Here is a 22,821-nt window from a genome sequence, read left to right on the forward strand (position 1 = left end):
TGTTTGACAGAGTGGTGAGTGAAGGTACTGCTAACAACAGGGCCATCTGACTGAAGCCCAACATAACGATACAAGGTCAAGGGGCCAGCCCAACTAAGACATGAACAAGGTCAATCTGTGGGAGCAGCCTCATATCAGACTGTGGGAGCAGCCCAACATAACGAACAAGGTCAATCTGTGGAGCAGCCCAACATAAGGAACAAGGTCAATTTCAGACTGCAGCCAACATAACGGGAGGTCAGCAGCCAACATAACGAACAAGGTCAATCTGTCAGGAGCAGCCCAACATAACGAACAAGGTCATATGTGGGAGCAGCCCAACATAACGAACAAGGTCAATCTGTGGAGCAGCCCAACATTTCAGACTGAAGACATGTCAATCTGTGGGAGCAGCCCAACATCAGACTGAACAAGGTCAATCTGTGGGGCAGCCCAACATAACGAGCCCAGACTGAAGACATGTAACATAAGAACAAGGTCAATCTGACTGGGAGCAGCCCAACATAACGATAAGGTCAATCTGGGGAGCAGCCCAACATAACGAACAAGGTCAATAAGGGAGCAGCCCAACATAACGAACAAGGTCAATCTGAAGGAGCAGCCCAACATAACGAACAAGGTCAATCTGTGGGAGCCCAACATAACAGAACAAGGTCAATCTGTGGGAGCAGCCCAACATAACGAACAAGGTCAATCTTTCAGCAGCAAGACATGTCAATCTGTGGGAGCAGCCCAACATACGAACAAGGTCAATCTGAGGGAGCAGCCTGAAGAACATGCCCAACATATAAGGTCAATCTGAGGGAGCAGCCCAACATAACGAACAATGTCAATCTGACAGGAGCAGCCAACATAACTGAAGACATGTCATCTGAGGGAGCAGCCCAACATAACTGAACAAGGTTATATGAGGGAGCAGCCCAACAGACTGAACAAGGTCAATCTGAGGGAGCAGCCCAACATAACGAACAAGGTCAATCTGAGGGAGCAGCCCAACATAACGAACAAGGTCAATCTGAGGGAGCAGCCCAACATAACGAACAAGGTCAATCTGAGGGAGCAGCCCAACATAACGAACAAGGTCAATCTGACTGGAGCAGCCCAACATAACGAACAAGGTCAATCTGTGGGAGCAGCCCAACATAACGAACAAGGTCAATCTGTGGGAGCAGCCCAACATAACGAACAAGGTCAATCTGTGGGAGCAGCCCAACAGATTGTTTGACGGAACCTAATCAGTCCGTTTTGGACCTGCCTGGCTGAGTGGGTGGAATGAGCGACCTCGCCTGGCAACCAGAGCACAGAACGTGAGGAAATAAAACTGGGTAGAATTCAAGACCAATACTTTTTTCTAATATTTTTCATAACCATATTTGATCATTGTCTGTTCTCCTTTCATTTGAATTCAACTACGTTTCGAGTACCAACTTGAGAAAACGTCAGATTTTCAGAGTGCCAAATTCAAGTACTTTAAGCACCTCAAGAACCTTGTGACCCTGTATACTACGTGACCAGAGTTCACCTCCACTTCTTTAGTCTCCAGCTGTCTCAGTAGAATCGATGGGTGTGTGTGTGTATGTTTGGTCGTCCTACTGCTGTCTGTCTGTTTAGACAGAATGGGAGGCAGAGATGAGCAGCAAAAACACGCAGGAAAAATTAAAACATTTATTAACAACAGATCAACATTTGATTACATAAACAGTATCCCTCTCTCCATGTCTGTATCCCTCTCTCAGTCCCTCTCTCCATGTCTGTATCCCTCTCTCCCCCCCGAGCTCTGTCCCTCACTCTCGCTCCCTCAGTCCCCCGCTGGCTCCCTCAGTCTCCCTATCGCTCCCTCAGTCCCCCGCTGGCTCCCTCAGTCCCTCGCTCGCTGGCTCCCTCAGTCCCCCGCTGGCTCCCTCAGTCCCCCGCTGGCTCCCTCAGTCTCCCTATCGCTCCCTCAGTCCCCCGCTGGCTCCCTCAGTCCCTCGCTGGCTCCCTCAGTCCTCAAGTATCTTGTTCCCGCAGTACCTCGCCCGCAACCTCGGCCTCCCTCGCTCACTCCCTCCCTCAGTCCCTCGGGGCTCCCCTCAGTCCCCCGCTGGCTCCCTCAGTCCCCCGCTGGCTCCCTCAGTCCCCCTATCGCTCCCTCAGTCCCCCTCTCGCTCCCTCAGTCCCCCTATCGCTCCCTCAGTCCCCTATCGCTCTCTCAGTCCCCCTATCGCTCTCTCAGTCTCCCTATCGCTCCCTCAGTCCCCCTATCGCTCCCTCAGTCCCCCGCTGGGTCTCCTCAGTCCCCCGACATGGCTCCCTCAGTCCCCCGCTGGCTCCCTCAGTCCCCGCTGACATGTTCAGTCCCCGGACTGGCTCATTCAGTCCCCCGCTGGCTCCCTCAGTCCCCCGCTGGCTCCCATCAGTCCCCCGACATGTTATATCAGTCCCCCCGCTGGCTCCCTCAGTCTCCCTATCGCTTATATAAGTCTCCCATTTCAGACTCCCATCAGTCTCCCTATCGGGACAGTCTCCCTATCGCTCTCAGTCTGAAGACATGTTATCTCCCGGATCGGGTGTCATTTCAGACTCCCATGTTATCTAAGTCTCCCTATCGCATTTCAGACTGAATCGACATGTCTATATAAGGGACAGTCTCCCATTTCAGTCTCCCTATGCTATATAAGTCTCCCTATCGCTCATCTCAGTCTCCCTATCGTTATCTCAGTCTCCCTATTTCAGTCTCCCTATCGCTATATCAGTCCCGCTCTGTCTTCCAGGATGTGTGTACAGGTGATTGGGACAGGGGCCATTTCCAGACTGAAACATCTCTGTCTATAAGGGACAAACCATTTCAGCTGAAGACATCTGCAAACACATATATAAGGGACAGGGTGATTTCACTGAATGTGTATATCTGAGGGCCATGGAGTGCCATTTCCGACTGAAGACATGTCTATATAAGGCCATGGGTGCATTTGTGCGTGAAGTGTGTTCTCACCCTCTCTGCGTGCAGGGACAGGTGTGTGTGATCTCACCATTTCAGACTGAAGACATGTTATATAAGGGACTCACCCTCATTTCAGACTGCAGCAGGTGTATAAGGGAACTCACCATTTCAGACTGCAGCAGGTGTGTGTAAGGGACAGGGTGCCATTTCTCTCTGCTGAAGCAGGTGTGTGTGAACTCACCCTCTATAAGGGCAGGGTGTGTTTCAGACTGAAGACTCACCCTATATAAGCGTGCAGCAGGTGTGTGTGAACTCACCCTTTCAGACTGCGTGCAGGGACAGGTGTGTGAACTCACCCTCAGACACTGAAGACTGCGTATATAAGGGACAGGGTGAACTCATTTCTCTGCGTGCAGCAGGTGTATGGGAACTCACCCATTTCAGACTGAAGACATGCAGGGAGGGTGTGTGAACTCACCCTTCTGACGTGCAGCAGGTGTGTGTGATCTCACCATGTTATATAAGGGACAGGGAGCCATTCAGACTGCAGCAGGTGTTATATAAGGTGCAGCAGGTGTGTGTGAACTCACCCTTCTGACGTGCAGCAGGTGTGTGTGATCAGCGGAGCAGGTGTGTGTGAACTCATTTCTGACTGAAGACATGTTATATAAGGGACACTCACCCTCATTTCTGACTGCAGCAGGTGTGTGTGAACTCACCCTTCTGACTGCAGACATGTGTATAAACTCACCATTTCAGACTGCAGCAGGTGTGTGGGACACTGCCATTTCTGACGTGAAGGTGTGTGTGATACTAAGGGACCCATTTCAGACTGAAGACATGTTATGATCACCCTCTCTGCGTGCAGCAGGTGTGTGTGAACTCACCCTCTCTGCGTGCAGCAGGTGTGTGTGAACTCACCCTCTCTGCGTGCACAGGTGTCATTTGAACTCACCCTTCTGCGTGCAGCAGGTGTGCTCACCCTTCTGACTGCAGCAGGTGTGTATAAGGGACAGGGTCACCATTTCAGACTGCAGACAGGTGTATGGGAACTGCCATTTCTGACTGCAGCAGGTGTGTATGAGGGACTCACCATTTCTGACGTGCAGCAGGTGTTATGTGAACAGGGTGCCATTTCTGACTGCAGCAGGTGTGTGTGAACTCACCCTCTCTGCGTGCAGCAGGTGTGTGTGAACGTGTGTGTAGTGTGCAGATGAGAGTTAGGGGGCGACACACGGTGCTGCTGCTACACACACAGGACAGGTACTGGAGGAGAGGGTCGTCAGCGTCCACGTCACACACCTACACAAACATAATGGGTTATATAAGGGACAGGGAGCCATTTCAGACTGAAGACATGTTATATAAGGGACAGGGAGCCATTTCAGACTGAAGACATGTTATATAAGGGACAGGGTGCCATTTCAGACTGAAGACATGTTATATAAGGGACAGGGAGCCATTTCAGACTGAAGACATGTTATATAAGGGACAGGGTGTCATTTCAGACTGAAGACATGTTATATAAGGGACAGGGTGTCATTTCAGACTGAAGACATGTTATATAAGGGACAGGGTGCCATTTCAGACTGAAGACATGTTATATAAGGGACAGGGTGCCATTTCAGACTGAAGACATGTTATATAAGGGACAGGGTGTCATTTCAGACTGAAGACATGTTATATAAGGGACAGGGTGCCATTTCAGACTGAAGACATGTTATATAAGGGACAGGGTGCCATTTCAGACTGAAGACATGTTATATAAGGGACAGGGTGCCATTTCAGACTGAAGACATGTTATATAAGGGACAGGGTGCCATTTCAGACTGAAGACATGTTATATAAGGGACAGGGTGTCATTTCAGACTGAAGACATGTTATATAAGGGACAGGGTGCCATTTCAGACTGAAGACATGTTATATAAGGGACAGGGAGCCATTTCAGACTGAAGACATGTTATATAAGGGACAGGGTGCCATTTCAGACTGAAGACATGTTATATAAGGGACAGGGTGTCATTTCAGACTGAAGACATGTTATATAAGGGACAGGGAGCCATTTCAGACTGAAGACATGTTATATAAGGGACAGGGTGCCATTTCAGACTGAAGACATGTTATATAAGGGACAGGGTGCCATTTCAGACTGAAGACATGTTATATAAGGGACAGGGTGCCATTTCAGACTGAAGACATGTTATATAAGGGACAGGGTGCCATTTCAGACTGAAGACATGTTATATAAGGGACAGGGTGCCATTTCAGACTGAAGACATGTTATATAAGGGACAGGGTGTCATTTCAGACTGAAGACATGTTATATAAGGGACAGGGTGCCATTTCAGACTGAAGACATGTTATATAAGGGACAGGGTGCCATTTCAGACTGAAGACATGTTATATAAGGGACAGGGTGTCATTTCAGACTGAAGACATGTTATATAAGGGACAGGGTGCCATTTCAGACTGAAGACATGTTATATAAGGGACAGGGTGCCATTTCAGACTGAAGACATGTTATATAAGGGACAGGGTGCCATTTCAGACTGAAGACATGTTATATAAGGGACAGGGAGCCATTTCAGACTGAAGACATGTTATATAAGGGACAGGGTGCCATTTCAGACTGAAGACATGTTATATAAGGGACAGGGTGCCATTTCAGACTGAAGACATGTTATATAAGGGACAGGGTGCCATTTCAGACTGAAGACATGTTATATAAGGGACAGGGTGCCATTTCAGACTGAAGACATGTTATATAAGGGACAGGGTGCCATTTCAGACTGAAGACATGTTATATAAGGGACAGGGTGCCATTTCAGACTGAAGACATGTTATATAAGGGACAGGGTGTCATTTCAGACTGAAGACATGTTATATAAGGGACAGGGTGTCATTTCAGACTGAAGACATGTTATATAAGGGACAGGGTGTCATTTCAGACTGAAGACATGTTATATAAGGGACAGGGAGCCATTTCAGACTGAAGACATGTTATATAAGGGACAGGGTGCCATTTCAGACTGAAGACATGTTATATAAGGGACAGGGTGTCATTTCAGACTGAAGACATGTTATATAAGGGACAGGGTGCCATTTCAGACTGAAGACATGTTATATAAGGGACAGGGTGCCATTTCAGACTGAAGACATGTTATATAAGGGACAGGGTGTCATTTCAGACTGAAGACATGTTATATAAGGGACAGGGTGCCATTTCAGACTGAAGACATGTTATATAAGGGACAGGGTGCCATTTCAGACTGAAGACATGTTATATAAGGGACAGGGTGCCATTTCAGACTGAAGACATGTTATATAAGGGACAGGGAGCCATTTCAGACTGAAGACATGTTATATAAGGGACAGGGTGCCATTTCAGACTGAAGACATGTTATATAAGGGACAGGGTGCCATTTCAGACTGAAGACATGTTATATAAGGGACAGGGTGTCATTTCAGACTGAAGACATGTTATATAAGGGACAGGGTGCCATTTCAGACTGAAGACATGTTATATAAGGGACAGGGTGCCATTTCAGACTGAAGACATGTTATATAAGGGACAGGGTGCCATTTCAGACTGAAGACGTGTTATATAAGGGACAGGGTGCCATTTCAGACTGAAGACATGTTATATAAGGGACAGGGTGCCATTTCAGACTGAAGACATGTTATATAAGGGACAGGGAGCCATTTCAGACTGAAGACATGTTATATAAGGGACAGGGTGCCATTTCAGACTGAAGACGTGTTATATAAGGGACAGGGTGTCATTTCAGACTGAAGACATGTTATATAAGGGACAGGGTGCCATTTCAGACTGAAGACATGTTATATAAGGGACAGGGTGCCATTTCAGACTGAAGACATGTTATATAAGGGACAGGGTGTCATTTCAGACTGAAGACATGTTATATAAGGGACAGGGTGTCATTTCAGACTGAAGACATGTTATATAAGGGACAGGGTGTCATTTCAGACTGAAGACATGTTATATAAGGGACAGGGTGCCATTTCAGACTGAAGACATGTTATATAAGGGACAGGGTGTCATTTCAGACTGAAGACATGTTATATAAGGGACAGGGTGTCATTTCAGACTGAAGACATGTTATATAAGGGACAGGGTGCCATTTCAGACTGAAGACATGTTATATAAGGGACAGGGTGTCATTTCAGACTGAAGACATGTTATATAAGGGACAGAGTGCCATTTCAGACTGAAGACATGTTATATAAGGGACAGGGTGTCATTTCAGACTGAAGACATGTTATATAAGGGACAGGGTGCCATTTCAGACTGAAGACATGTTATATAAGGGACAGGGTGCCATTTCAGACCCACAAGAAGGACATACAAAAAGTGATTGATAGATTAAGTGACCTTACCAGGCTCCGCCCCCGTGTGTAGACCCTGAGGTGACCTCTGACCCTCAGTGACCTCTGAAGCCCTTCCCACTGGGGCATGGCTAACCCCAGTAAACCGGAAATGACTGGACAGGAGAACCAGATATGGGCCTCTCCACTGCCATCCTCTACAGCTGCCCTGTACACACACACACACACACACACACACACACACACACACACACACACACACACACACACACACACACACGATTAACTCACACAAATATGCAATATCACACCCCAACACACACAATAAACTTGTTAACTCACTTGGCTTCGGCCTGAAACACAGCAGAGGTAGAATTACAGGGAGGCTGAGACCGAGTACACCTCTCCTATAGGTAAGAGAGAGAGAGTTAGCTGTGTGACCTGGTATAACCTTTCCGAAGACTCTGAACTCCTGATTACTAACCACAGACTGACACTGACTGTGTGTGTGCGTGTGTGCGTGTGCGTGTGTGTGTGTGTGTGTGCGCGTGCGGTGTGTCTGTACCTGTGTGTATATACTGCCACACAGAGAACAAGTCCACTGCAGCTGCAGGTAGAGAACACACACCACATGACCTCTGACCCGGCCCAAAATGCACTGCTTTGCCCCTGCCAATGCCCACACACCCAAGAGGATCATGGGAGGAGGAGGGTCACATGACCTGGAGAGAGAGAAGGATAAGGAAGAGGAAAAGGAGATAAGAGACTGTTATGATACAGAGAGAAGAGACTGTTATGATACAGAGAGAAGAGACTGTTATAATACAGAGAGAAGAGACTGTTATAATACTGTTATAATACAGAGAGAAGAGACTGTTATAATACAGAGAGAAGAGACTGTTATGATACAGAGAGAAGAGACTGTTATAATACAGAGAGAAGAGACTGTTATAATACAGAGAGAAGAGACTGTTATAATACAGAGAGAAGAGACTTCAGACTGTTATAATACAGAGAGAAGAGACTGTTATAATACAGAGAGAAGAGACTGTTATAATACAGAGAGAAGAGACTGTTATAATACAGAGAGAAGAGACTGTTATGATACAGAGAGAAGAGACTGTTATGATACAGAGAGAAGAGACTGTTATAATACAGAGAGAAGAGACTGTTATAATACAGAGAGAAGAGACTGTTATAATACAGAGAGAAGAGACTGTTATAATACAGAGAGAAGAGACTGTTATAATACAGAGAGAAGAGACTGTTATAATACAGAGAGAAGAGACTGTTATAATACAGAGAGAAGAGACTGTTATAATACAGAGAGAAGAGACTGTTATAATACAGAGAGAAGAGACTGTTATGATACAGAGAGAAGAGACTGTTATGATACAGAGAGAAGAGACTGTTATGATACAGAGAGAAGAGACTGTTATGATACAGAGAGAAGAGACTGTTATAATACAGAGAGAAGAGACTGTTATAATACAGAGAGAAGAGACTGTTATAATACAGAGAGAAGAGACTGTTATGATACAGAGAGAAGAGACTGTTATAATACAGAGAGAAGAGACTGTTATGATACAGAGAGAAGAGACTGTTATGATACAGAGAGAAGAGACTGTTATAATACAGAGAGAAGAGACTGTTATAATACTGTTATAATACAGAGAGAAGAGACTGTTATAATACTGTTATAATACAGAGAGAAGAGACTGTTATGATACAGAGAGAAGAGACTGTTATGATACAGAGAGAAGAGACTGTTATGATACAGAGAGAAGAGACTGTTATAATACAGAGAGAAGAGACTGTTATGATACAGAGAGAAGAGACTGTTATAATACAGAGAGAAGAGACTGTTATAATACAGAGAGAAGAGACTGTTATGATACTGTTATAATACAGAGAGAAGAGACTGTTATGATACAGAGAGAAGAGACTGTTATGATACAGAGAGAAGAGACTGTTATAATACAGAGAGAAGAGACTGTTATGATACAGAGAGAAGAGACTGTTATAATACAGAGAGAAGAGACTGTTATGATACAGAGAGAAGAGACTGTTATAATACAGAGAGAAGAGACTGTTATAATACAGAGAGAAGAGACTGTTATAATACAGAGAGAAGAGACTGTTATAATACAGATAAGAGACTGTTATAATACAGAGAAGAGACTGTTATGATACAGAGAGAAGAGACTGTTATGATACAGAGAGAAGAGACTGTTATGATACAGAGAGAAGAGACTGTTATAATACAGAGAGAAGAGACTGTTATAATACAGAGAGAAGAGACTGTTATGATACAGAGAGAAGAGACTGTTATGATACAGAGAGAAGAGACTGTTATGATACAGAGAGAAGAGACTGTTATGATACAGAGAGAAGAGACTGTTATGATACAGAGAGAAGAGACTGTTATAATACAGAGAGAAGAGACTGTTATAATACAGAGAGAAGAGACTGTTATGATACAGAGAGAAGAGACTGTTATAATACAGAGAGAAGAGACTGTTATAATACAGAGAGAAGAGACTGTTATAATACAGAGAGAAGAGACTTCAGACTGTTATAATACAGAGAGAAGAGACTGTTATAATACAGAGAGAAGAGACTGTTATGATACAGAGAGAAGAGACTGTTATGATACAGAGAGAAGAGACTGTTATGATACAGAGAGAAGAGACTGTTATGATACAGAGAGAAGAGACTGTTATAATACTGTTATAATACAGAGAGAAGAGACTGTTATGATACAGAGAGAAGAGACTGTTATAATACAGAGAGAAGAGACTGTTATGATACAGAGAGAAGAGACTGTTATAATACTGTTATAATACAGAGAGAAGAGACTGTTATGATACAGAGAGAAGAGACTGTTATAATACTGTTATGATACAGAGAGAAGAGACTGTTATGATACTGTTATGATACAGAGAGAAGAGACTGTTATAATACTGTTATAATACAGAGAGAAGAGACTGTTATAATACTGTTATGATACAGAGAGAAGAGACTGTTATGATACAGAGAGAAGAGACTTATGATACAGAGAGAAGAGACTGTTATAATACAGAGAGAAGAGACTGTTATAATACAGAGAGAAGAGACTGTTATAATACAGAGAGAAGAGACTGTTATAATACAGAGAGAAGAGACTGTTATGATACAGAGAGAAGAGACTGTTATGATACAGAGAGAAGAGACTGTTATGATACAGAGAGAAGAGACTGTTATGATACAGAGAGAAGAGACTTATGATACAGAGAGAAGAGACTGTTATGATACAGAGAGAAGAGACTGTTATGATACAGAGAGAAGAGACTGTTATGATACAGAGAGAAGAGACTGTTATGATACAGAGAGAAGAGACTTATGATACAGAGAGAAGAGACTGTTATGATACAGAGAGAAGAGACTGTTATGATACAGAGAGAAGAGACTGTTATAATACAGAGAGAAGAGACTGTTATAATACAGAGAGAAGAGACTGTTATGATACAGAGAGAAGAGACTGTTATAATACAGAGAGAAGAGACTTCAGACTGTTATAATACAGAGAGAAGAGACTTATGATACAGAGAGAAGAGACTGTTATAATACAGAGAGAAGAGACTGTTATAATACAGAGAGAAGAGACTTCAGACTGTTATAATACAGAGAGAAGAGACTGTTATGATACAGAGAGAAGAGACTGTTATAATACAGAGAGAAGAGACTGTTATAATACAGAGAGAAGAGACTGTTATAATACAGAGAGAAGAGACTGTTATAATACAGAGAGAAGAGACTGTTATAATACAGAGAGAAGAGACTGTTATCATACTGTTATAATACAGAGAGAAGAGACTTCAGACTGTTATAATACAGAGAGAAGAGACTGTTATGATACAGAGAGAAGAGACTGTTATAATACTGTTATAATACAGAGAGAAGAGACTTCAGACTGTTATAATACAGAGAGAAGAGACTGTTATGATACAGAGAGAAGAGACTGTTATAATACTGTTATAATACAGAGAGAAGAGACTGTTATAATACTGTTATGATACAGAGAGAAGAGACTGTTATAATACAGAGAGAAGAGACTTATGATACAGAGAGAAGAGACTGTTATAATACAGAGAGAAGAGACTGTTATAATACAGAGAGAAGAGACTGTTATAATACAGAGAGAAGAGACTGTTATAATACAGAGAGAAGAGACTGTTATGATACAGAGAGAAGAGACTGTTATGATACAGAGAGAAGAGACTGTTATGATACAGAGAGAAGAGACTGTTATGATACAGAGAGAAGAGACTTATGATACAGAGAGAAGAGACTGTTATGATACAGAGAGAAGAGACTGTTATGATACAGAGAGAAGAGACTGTTATGATACAGAGAGAAGAGACTGTTATGATACAGAGAGAAGAGACTGTTATGATACAGAGAGAAGAGACTGTTATGATACAGAGAGAAGAGACTGTTATGATACAGAGAGAAGAGACTGTTATAATACAGAGAGAAGAGACTGTTATAATACAGAGAGAAGAGACTGTTATGATACAGAGAGAAGAGACTGTTATAATACTGTTATGATACAGAGAGAAGAGACTTATGATACAGAGAGAAGAGACTGTTATGATACAGAGAGAAGAGACTGTTATAATACAGAGAGAAGAGACTGTTATAATACAGAGAGAAGAGACTTCAGACTGTTATAATACAGAGAGAAGAGACTTCAGACTGTTATAATACAGAGAGAAGAGACTTTTATAATACAGAGAGAAGAGACTGTTATAATACAGAGAGAAGAGACTGTTATAATACTGTTATAATACAGAGAGAAGAGACTGTTATAATACTGTTATGATACAGAGAGAAGAGAATGTTATAATACTGTTATGATACAGAGAGAAGAGACTGTTATAATACTGTTATAATACAGAGAGAAGAGACTGTTATGATACAGAGAGAAGAGACTGTTATAATACAGAGAGAAGAGACTGTTATAATACAGAGAGAAGAGACTTCAGACTGTTATAATACAGAGAGAAGAGACTGTTATGATACAGAGAGAAGAGACTGTTATAATACAGAGAGAAGAGACTGTTATAATACAGAGAGAAGAGACTTCAGACTGTTATAATACAGAGAGAAGAGACTGTTATGATACAGAGAGAAGAGACTGTTATAATACAGAGAGAAGAGACTGTTATAATACAGAGAGAAGAGACTGTTATAATACAGAGAGAAGAGACTGTTATAATACAGAGAGAAGAGACTGTTATAATACAGAGAGAAGAGACTGTTATGATACAGAGAGAAGAGACTGTTATGATACAGAGAGAAGAGACTGTTATGATACAGAGAGAAGAGACTTCAGACTGTTATAATACAGAGAGAAGAGACTGTTATAATACAGAGAGAAGAGACTTCAGACTGTTATGATACAGAGAGAAGAGACTTATAATACAGAGAGAAGAGACTGTTATAATACAGAGAGAAGAGACTGTTATGATACAGAGAGAAGAGACTGTTATAATACAGAGAGAAGAGACTTCAGACTGTTATGATACAGAGAGAAGAGACTGTTATAATACAGAGAGAAGAGACTTCAGACTGTTATGATACAGAGAGAAGAGACTGTTATGATACAGAGAGAAGAGACTTCAGACTGTTATGATACAGAGAGAAGAGACTTATGATACAGAGAGAAGAGACTGTTATAATACAGAGAGAAGAGACTGTTATGATACAGAGAGAAGAGACTGTTATAATACTGTTATAATACAGAGAGAAGAGACTGTTATAATACAGATAGAAGAGACTGTTGTGATACAGAGAGAAGAGACTGTTATAATACAGAGAGAAGAGACTGTTATAATACAGAGAGAAGAGACTTATGATACAGAGAGAAGAGACTTCAGACTGTTATAATACAGAGAGAAGAGACTGTTATGATACAGAGAGAAGAGACTGTTATAATACAGAGAGAAGAGACTGTTATAATACAGAGAGAAGAGACTGTTATAATACAGAGAGAAGAGACTTCAGACTGTTATAATACAGAGAGAAGAGACTTCAGACTGTTATAATACAGAGAGAAGAGACTGTTATAATACAGAGAGAAGAGACTGTTATAATACAGAGAGAAGAGACTGTTATAATACAGAGAGAAGAGACTGTTATAATACAGAGAGAAGAGACTGTTATAATACAGAGAGAAGAGAATGTTATAATACTGTTATGATACAGAGAGAAGAGACTGTTATGATACAGAGAGAAGATACTGTTATGATACAGAGAGAAGAGACTTCAGACTATTATAATACAGAGAGAAGAGAATGTTATGATACAGAGAGAAGAGACTGTTATAATACAGAGAGAAGAGACTTCAGACTATTATAATACAGAGAGAAGAGAATGTTATGATACAGAGAGAAGAGACTGTTATGATACAGAGAGAAGAGACTTCAGACTATTATAATACAGAGAGAAGAGAATGTTATGATACAGAGAGAAGAGACTGTTATGATACAGAGAGAAGAGACTGTTATGATACAGAGAAAGAGACCTCAGACTATTATAATACAGAGAGAAGAGAATGTTATGATACAGAGAGAAGAGACTGTTATAATACAGAGAGAAGAGACTGTTATAATACAGAGAAAAGAGACTGTATTATAACAGAGAGAAGAGACTGTTATAATACAGAGAGAAGAGACTGTTATGATACAGAGAAGAGACTGTTATAATACAGAGAGAAGAGACTGTTATAATACAGAGAGAAGAGACTGTTATAATACAGAGAGAAGAGACTGTTATAATACAGAGAGAAGAGACTGTTATAATACAAGAGAAGAGACTGTATTATAACAGAGTGAAGAGGTAGGAGGTAGAGTGAATGAGGAGGATAGGAGGTAGAGTGAATGAGGAGGAGAGGAGGTAGAGTGAATGAGGAGGAGAGGAGGTAGAGCGAATGAGGAGGAGAGGAGGTAGAGTGAATGAGGAGGAGAGGAGGTAGAGTGAATGAGGAGGAGAGGAGGTAGAGTGAATGAGGAGGAGAGGAGGTAGAGTGCATGAGGAGGAGAGGAGGTAGAGTGAATGAGGAGGAGAGGAGGTAGAGTGAATGAGGAGGAGAGGAGGTAGAGTGAATGAGGAGGAGAGGAGGTAGAGTGAATGAGGAGGAGAGGAGGTAGAGTGAATGGGATGAGAGGAGGTAGAGTGAATGAGGAGGAGAGGAGGTAGAGTGAATGAGGAGGAGAGGAGGTAGAGTGAATGAGGAGGAGAGGAGGTAGAGTGAATGAGGAGGAGAGGAGGTAGAGTAATGAGGAGGAGAGGGAGGTAGAGTGAATGAGGAGGGAGGTAGAGTGAATGAGGAGGAGAGGAGGTAGAGTGAATGAGGAGGAGAGGAGGTAGAGCGAATGAGGAGGAGAGGAGGTAGAGTGAATGAGGAGGAGAGGAGGTAGAGTGAATGAGGAGGAGAGGAGGTAGAGTGAATGAGGAGGAGAGGAGGTAGAGTGCATGAGGAGGAGAGGAGGTAGAGTGAATGAGGAGGAGAGGAGGTAGAGTAGATGAGGAGGAGAAGAGAGGACTCACTGGGTGTCTGTCTTTCCCATGATGGTCAAACAGCTGACTGGGACAGAACGACAATACACCCCTCCCACCCTGCAACACACAAACACACAATATAGGTCCAGCACCTGTCTACCTTTTCTGTTGAAGCTGGGCTGAAACATTTTAATACACCTCCTGTTTTAATACACCTTCTATTATAATACACCTTCTCTTATAATACACCTCCTGTTTTAATACACCTTCTATTTTAATACACCTTCTATTTTAATACACCTCCTGTTTTAATACACCTCCTATTTTAATACACCTCCTATTTTAATACACCTCCTGTTTTAATACACCTCCTATTTTAATACACCTTCTATTTTAATACACCTATTTTAATACACCTCCTATTTTAATACACCTCCTATTTTAATACACCTTCTATTTTAATACACCTATTTTAATACACCTTCTATTTTAATACACCTATTTTAATACACCTATTTTAATACACCTCCTATTTTAATACACCTTCTGAAGTGTTTTAATACACCTCCTATTTTAATACACCTCCTATTTTAATACACCTTCTATTTTAATACACCTTGTTTTAATACACCTATTTTAATACACCTCCTATTTTAATACACCTCCTGTTTTAATACACCTTCTATTATAATACACCTTGTTTTAATACACCTCCTATTTTAATACACCTTCTAAAGTGTTTTAATACACCTCCTATTTTAATACACCTCCTATTTTAATACACCTCCTATTTTAATACACCTTGTTTTAATACACCTATTTTAATACACCTCCTATTTTAATACACCTCCTGTTTTAATACACCTTCTATTATAATACACCTTGTTTTAATACACCTATTTTAATACACCTATTTTAATACACCTATTTTAATACACCTATTTTAATACACCTTCTGAAGTGTTTTAATACACCTCCTATTTTAATACACCTCCTATTTTAATACACCTCCTATTTTAATACACCTTGTTTTAATACACCTCCTATTTTAATACACCTCCTATTTTAATACACCTCCTATTTTAATACACCTTCTATTATAATACACCTTGTTTTAATACACCTTCTATTTTAATACACCTTCTATTATAATACACCTTGTTTTAATACACCTCCTATTTTAATACACCTATTTTAATACACCTCCTATTTTAATACACCTCCTATTTTAATACACCTCCTATTTTAATACACCTCCTATTTTAATACACCTTCTGTTTTAATACACCTCCTGTTTTAATACACCTCCTGTTTTAATACACCTCCTGTTTTAATACACCTCCTGTTTTAATACACCTCCTGTTTTAATACACCTTCTGTTTTAATACACCTTCTGTTTTAATACACCTTCTGTTTTAATACACCTCCTGTTTTAATACACCTTCTATTTTAATACACCTTCTGTTTTAATACACCTTCTATTTTAATACACCTCCTATTATAATACACCTTCTATTTTAATACACCTTCTGAAGTGTTTTAATACACCTTCTATTTTAAAATACCTCCTGTTTTATTTAATACACCTATTATAATACACCTTCTTCTATTTTAATACACCTTCTATTATAATACACCTTCTATTTTAATACACCTTCTGTTTTAATACACCTTCTGAAGTGTTTTAATACACCTTCTATTATAATACACCTTCTATTTTAATACACCTTCTATTTTAATACACCTTCTATTTTAATACACCTTCTATTTTAATACACCTTCTATTTTAATACACCTTCTGAAGTGTTTTAATACACCTTCTATTATAATACACCTTCTATTTTAATACACCTTCTATTTTAATACACCTTCTGTTATAATACACCTATTTTAATACACCTCCTGTTTTAATAAACCTTCTATTATAATACACCTTCTGTTTTAATACACCTTCTGAAGTGTTTTAATACACCTTCTATTTTAATACACCTTCTATTTTAATACACCTCCTATTTTAATACACCTCCTATTTTAATACACCTCCTATTTTAATACACCTCCTATTTTAATACACCTTCTATTTTAATACACCTCCTATTTTAATACACCTTCTATTTTAATACACCTCCTATTTTAATACACCTTCTATTATAATACACCTTGTTTTAATACACCTTCTATTTTAATACACCTTCTATTATAATACACCTCCTATTTTAATACACCTCCTATTTTAATACACCTCCTATTTTAATACACCTATTTTAATACACCTCCTATTTTAATACACCTTCTGAAGTGTTTTAATACACATTCTATTTTAATACACCTCCTATTTTAATACACCTATTTTAATACACCTCCTATTTTAATACACCTTCTGAAGTGTTTTAATACACCTTCTATTTTAATACACCTCCTATTTTAATAATGCACCTCCCTCCTATTTTAATACACCTATTTTAATACACCTCCTATTTTAATACACCTCCTATTTTAATACACCTCCTATTTTAATACACCTCCTATTATAATACATCTTCTGTTTTAATACACCTCCTATTATAATACACCTCCTGTTTTAATACACCTCCTATTTTAATACACCTTCTGAAGTGTTTTAATACACCTTATATTATAATAAACCTTGTTTTAATACACATTCTATTTTAATACACCTCCTATTTTAATACACCTTCTATTTTAATACACCTCTATTATAATACACCTTCTATTTTAATACACCTTCTATTTTAATACACCTCCTATTATAATACACCTTCTATTTTAATACACATCCTATTTTAATACACCTAATATTATAATACACCTTCTATTATAATACACCTTGTTTTAATACACCTCCTATTTTAATACACCTTCTATTTTAATACACCTTCTATTTTAATACACCTTCTATTTTAATACACCTCCTATTATAATACACCTTCTATTTTAATACACATCCTATTTTAATACACCTATTTTAATACACCTTCCTATTATAATACACCTTCTATTATAATACACCTTCTTTTAATACACCTCCTATTTTAATACACCTTCTATTTTAATACACCTTCTATTATACATACACCTTGTTTTAATACACCTCCTATTTTAATACACCTTCTATTATAATACACCTATTTTAATACTCCTATTATAATACACCTTCTATTATAATACACCTCCTGTTTTAATACACCTATTTTAATACACCTCCTATTTTAATACACCTTCTATTTTAATACACCTTCTATTATAATACACCTTCTATTATAATACACCTTCTATTTTAATACACCTTCTATTATAATACACCTTCTGTTTTAATACACCTATTTTAATACACCTTCTATTTTAATACACCTTCTATTATAATACACCTTCTATTTTAATACACCTTCTATTTTAATACACCTCCTATTATAATACATCTTCTATTTTAATACACCTCCTATTTTAATACACCTCCTATTATAATACACCTTCTGTTTTAATACACCTCCTGTTTTAATACACCTTCTATTATAATACACCTTGTTTTAATACACCTTCTATTTTAATACACCTATTATAATACACCTTGTTTTAATACACATTATATTTTAATACACCTTCTATTATAATACACCTTGTTTTAATACACCTCCTATTTTAATACACCTTCTATTATAATACACCTCCTATTTTAATACATCTTCTATTATAATACACCTATTTTAATACTCCTATTATAATACACCTTCTATTATAATACACCTCCTGTTTTAATACACCTCCTATTATAATACATCTTCTGTTTTAATACACCTATTTTAATACACCTTCTATTTGAATACACCTATTTTAATACACTCCTATTATAATACACCTTCTATTATAATACACCTTGTTTTAATACACATTATATTTTATTTTAATACACCTTCTATTATAATACACCTTGTTTTAATACACCTTCTAAAGTGTTTTAATACACCTTCTATTTTAATACACCTCCTATTTTAATACACCTCCTATTTTAATACACCTCCTATTTTAATACACCTCTAAAGTTTTTAATACACCTTCTATTTTAATACACCTCCTATTTTAATACACCTCCTATTTTAATACACCTCCTATTTTAATACACCTTCTAAAGTTTTTAATACACCTCCTATTTTAATACACCTCTATTTTAATACACCTCCTATTTTAATACACCTTCTATTTTAATACACCTCCTGTTTTAATACACCTTCTTTTAATACACCTTCTGTTTTAATACACCTTCTATTTTAATACACCTCCTATTTTAATACACCTTCTATTTTAATACACCTCCTGTTTTAATACACCTTCTATTTTAATACACCTTCTATTTTAATACACCTTCTATTATAATACACCTTCTGAACCTGTTTTAATACACCTTCTATTTTAAAACACCTATTATAATACACTTCTATTTTAATACACCTTCTATTTTAATACACCTTCTATTATAATACACCTTCTATTATAATACACCTTCTATTTAATACACCTTCTGTTTTAATACACCTTCTGTTTTAATACATCTTCTATTTTAATACATCTTCTATTTTAATACATCTTCTATTTTAATACACCTTCTATTTAATACACCTTCTGAAGTGTTTTAATACACCTTCTATTATAATACACCTCCTATTTTAATACACCTTCTATTTTAATACACCTTTTATAATACACCTATTTTAATACACCTATTTTAATACACCTTCTATTTTAATACACCTTCTGTTTTAATACACCTTCTGAAGTGTTTTAATACACCTTCTATTTTAATACACCTCCTATTTTAATACACCTCCTATTTTAATACACCTCCTATTTTAATACACCTTATTTTAATACACCTATTATAATACACCTTTTTTAATACACATTCTATTTTAATACACCTTCTATTATAATACACCTCCTATTTTAATACACCTTCTATTTTAATACACCTTCTATTCTAATACACATTCTATTATAATACACCTTGTTTTAATACACCTTCTATTATAATACACCTTCTATTTTAATACACCTTATTTTAATACACCTATTATAATACACCTTCTATTTTAATACACCTTCTGAAGTGTTTTAATACACCTCCTATTATAATACACCTCCTGTTTTAATACACCTTCTATTTAATACACCTCCTGTTTTAATACACCTTCTGAAGTGTTTTAATACACCTTCTATTTTAATACACCTCCTATTTTAATACACCTCCTATTTTAATACACCTCCTATTTTAATACACCTCCTATTTTAATACACCTCCTATTTTAATACACCTCCTATTTTAATACACCTTCTAAAGTGTTTTAATACACCTTCTATTTTAATACACCTCCTATTTTAATACACCTATTTTAATACACCTCCTATTTTAATACACCTTCTGAAGTGTTTTAATACACCTCGTATTATAATACACCTTGTTTTAATACACATATTTTAATACACCTTCTATTATAATACACCTTCTATTTTAATACACCTATTTTAATACTCCTATTATAATACACCTTCTATTTTAATACACCTTCTATTTTAATACACCTTCTATTATAATACACCTTCTATTTTAATACACCTTCTATTTTAATACACCTTCTATTATAATACACCTTCTATTATAATACACCTTGTTTTAATACACCTCCTATTTTAATACACCTTCTATTTTAATACACCTTCTATTTTAATACACCTTCTATTTTAATACACCTTCTATTTTAATACACCTTCTATTTTAATACACCTCCTATTTTAATACACCTCCTATTTTAATACACCTTCTATTATAATACACCTTGTTTTAATACACCTCCTATTTTAATACACCTTCTATTTTAATACACCTCCTATTTTAATACACCTTCTATTATAATACACCTATTTTAATACTCCTATTATAATACACCTTCTATTATAATACACCTCCTGTTTTAATACACCTCCTATTTTAATACACCTTCTATTTTAATACACCTCCTATTTTAATACACCTTCTATTATAATACACCTTCTATTTTAATACACCTCCTATTTTAATACACCTCCTATTATAATACACCTTCTATTTTAATACACCTATTTTAATACACCTTCTTTTAATACACCTTCTATTTTAATACACCTTCTATTATAATACACCTTGTTTTAATACACCTTCTATTATAATACACCTTCTATTATAATACACCTCCTGTTTTAATACACCTCCTATTATAATACATCTTCTGTTTTAATACACCTCCTATTTTAATACACCTTCTATTATAATACACCTTGTTTTAATACACCTTCTATTTTAATACACCTATTTTAATACACCTCTATTTTAATACACCTTCTATTTTAATACACCTCCTATTTTAATACACCTTCTATTTTAATACACCTATTTTAATACACCTCCTATTATAATACACCTTCTATTTTAATACACCTTCTATTTTAATACACCTTCTATTTTAATACACCTCCTATTTTAATACACCTTCTATTTTAATACACCTTCTATTTTAATACACCTCCTATTATAATACACCTTGTTTTAATACACCTTCTATTTTAATACACCTATTTTAATACACCTAGTTTTAATACACTCCTATTTTAATACACCTTCTATTTTAATACACCTTGTTTTTAATACACCTTCTATATTTTAATACACCTTCTATTATAATACACCTTCTTTTAATACACCTCCTATTTTAATACACCTTCTATTATAATACACCTATTTTAATACTCCTATTATAATACACCTTCTATTATAATACACCTCCTGTTTTAATACACCTTCTATTTTAATACACCTCTATTTTAATACACCTCCTATTTTAATACACCTCCTATTTTAATACACCTTCTATTTTAATACACCTTCTATTCTAATACACCTTCTATTATAATACACCTGTTTTAATACACCTCCTATTTTAATACACCTTCTATTATAATACACCTTGTTTTAATACACCTTCTATTATAATACACCTTCTATTATAATACACCTTCTATTTTAATACACCTTCTATTTTAATACACCTCCTATTTTAATACACCTTCTATTTTAATACACCTTCTATTTTAATACACCTTCTATTTTAATACACCTTCTATTTTAATACACCTTCTATTTTAATACACCTTCTATTTTAATACACCTTCTATTATAATACACCCTCTATTTTAATACACCTTCTGTTTTAATACACCTTCTGAAGTGTTTTAATACACCTCCTATTATAATACACCTTCTATTATAATACACCTTCTATTTTAATACACCCTCTATTTTAATACACCTTCTATTATAATACACCCTCTATTTTAATACACCTTCTGAAGTGTTTTAATACACCTTCTATTTTAATACACCTTCTATTTTAATACACCTTCTATTTTAATACACCTATTTTAATACACCTTCTATTTTAATACACCTCCTATTATAATACACCTTCTATTTTAATACACCTTCTATTTTAATACACCTTCTATTTTAATACACCTCCTATTTTAATAATACACCTTCTATTATAATACACCTTCTGTTTTAATACACCTTCTGAAGTGTTTTAATACACCTTCTATTTTAATACACCTTCTATTATAATACACCTCCTATTTTAATACACCTCCTATTTTAATACACCTCCTATTTTAATACACCTCCTATTTTAATACACCTCCTATTTTAATACACCTTCTATTTTAACACACCTCCTATTTTAATACACCTTCTATTATAATACACCTTGTTTTAATACACCTTCTATTTTAATACACCTTCTATTATAATACACCTTGTTTTAATACACCTCCTATTTTAATACACCTATTTTAATACACCTCCTATTTTAATACACCTATTTTAATACACCTCCTATTTTAATACACCTTCTGAAGTGTTTTAATATACATTCTATTTTAATACACCTCCTATTTTAATACAC

The 22,821-nt window shown here is 37.0% G+C and overlaps 1 protein-coding gene across 1 annotated transcript in view; it reads right to left on the minus strand.

Annotated features, from left to right (window-relative positions):
- Positions 1–2,827: 2,827 nt before the first annotated feature.
- Positions 2,828–22,821, minus strand: part of ctc1 (CTS telomere maintenance complex component 1) — a 91,412-nt gene continuing 71,418 nt past the window's right edge. Inside the window, exons 17-23 of the mRNA XM_052460710.1 lie at positions 14,864–14,932; positions 7,836–7,992; positions 7,613–7,677; positions 7,322–7,478; positions 4,017–4,225; positions 3,879–3,913; positions 2,828–2,841 (exon numbers count right to left, since the gene is read on the minus strand). Of these exons, the coding sequence (XP_052316670.1) occupies positions 2,828–2,841; positions 3,879–3,913; positions 4,017–4,225; positions 7,322–7,478; positions 7,613–7,677; positions 7,836–7,992; positions 14,864–14,932 (706 nt within the window). The remainder of the gene's footprint in view (positions 2,842–3,878; positions 3,914–4,016; positions 4,226–7,321; positions 7,479–7,612; positions 7,678–7,835; positions 7,993–14,863; positions 14,933–22,821) is intronic.

The sequence above is a fragment of the Oncorhynchus keta genome, chromosome 13 (genome assembly GCF_023373465.1).
Source record: "Oncorhynchus keta strain PuntledgeMale-10-30-2019 chromosome 13, Oket_V2, whole genome shotgun sequence".
Lineage (NCBI taxonomy): Eukaryota > Metazoa > Chordata > Actinopteri > Salmoniformes > Salmonidae > Oncorhynchus > Oncorhynchus keta.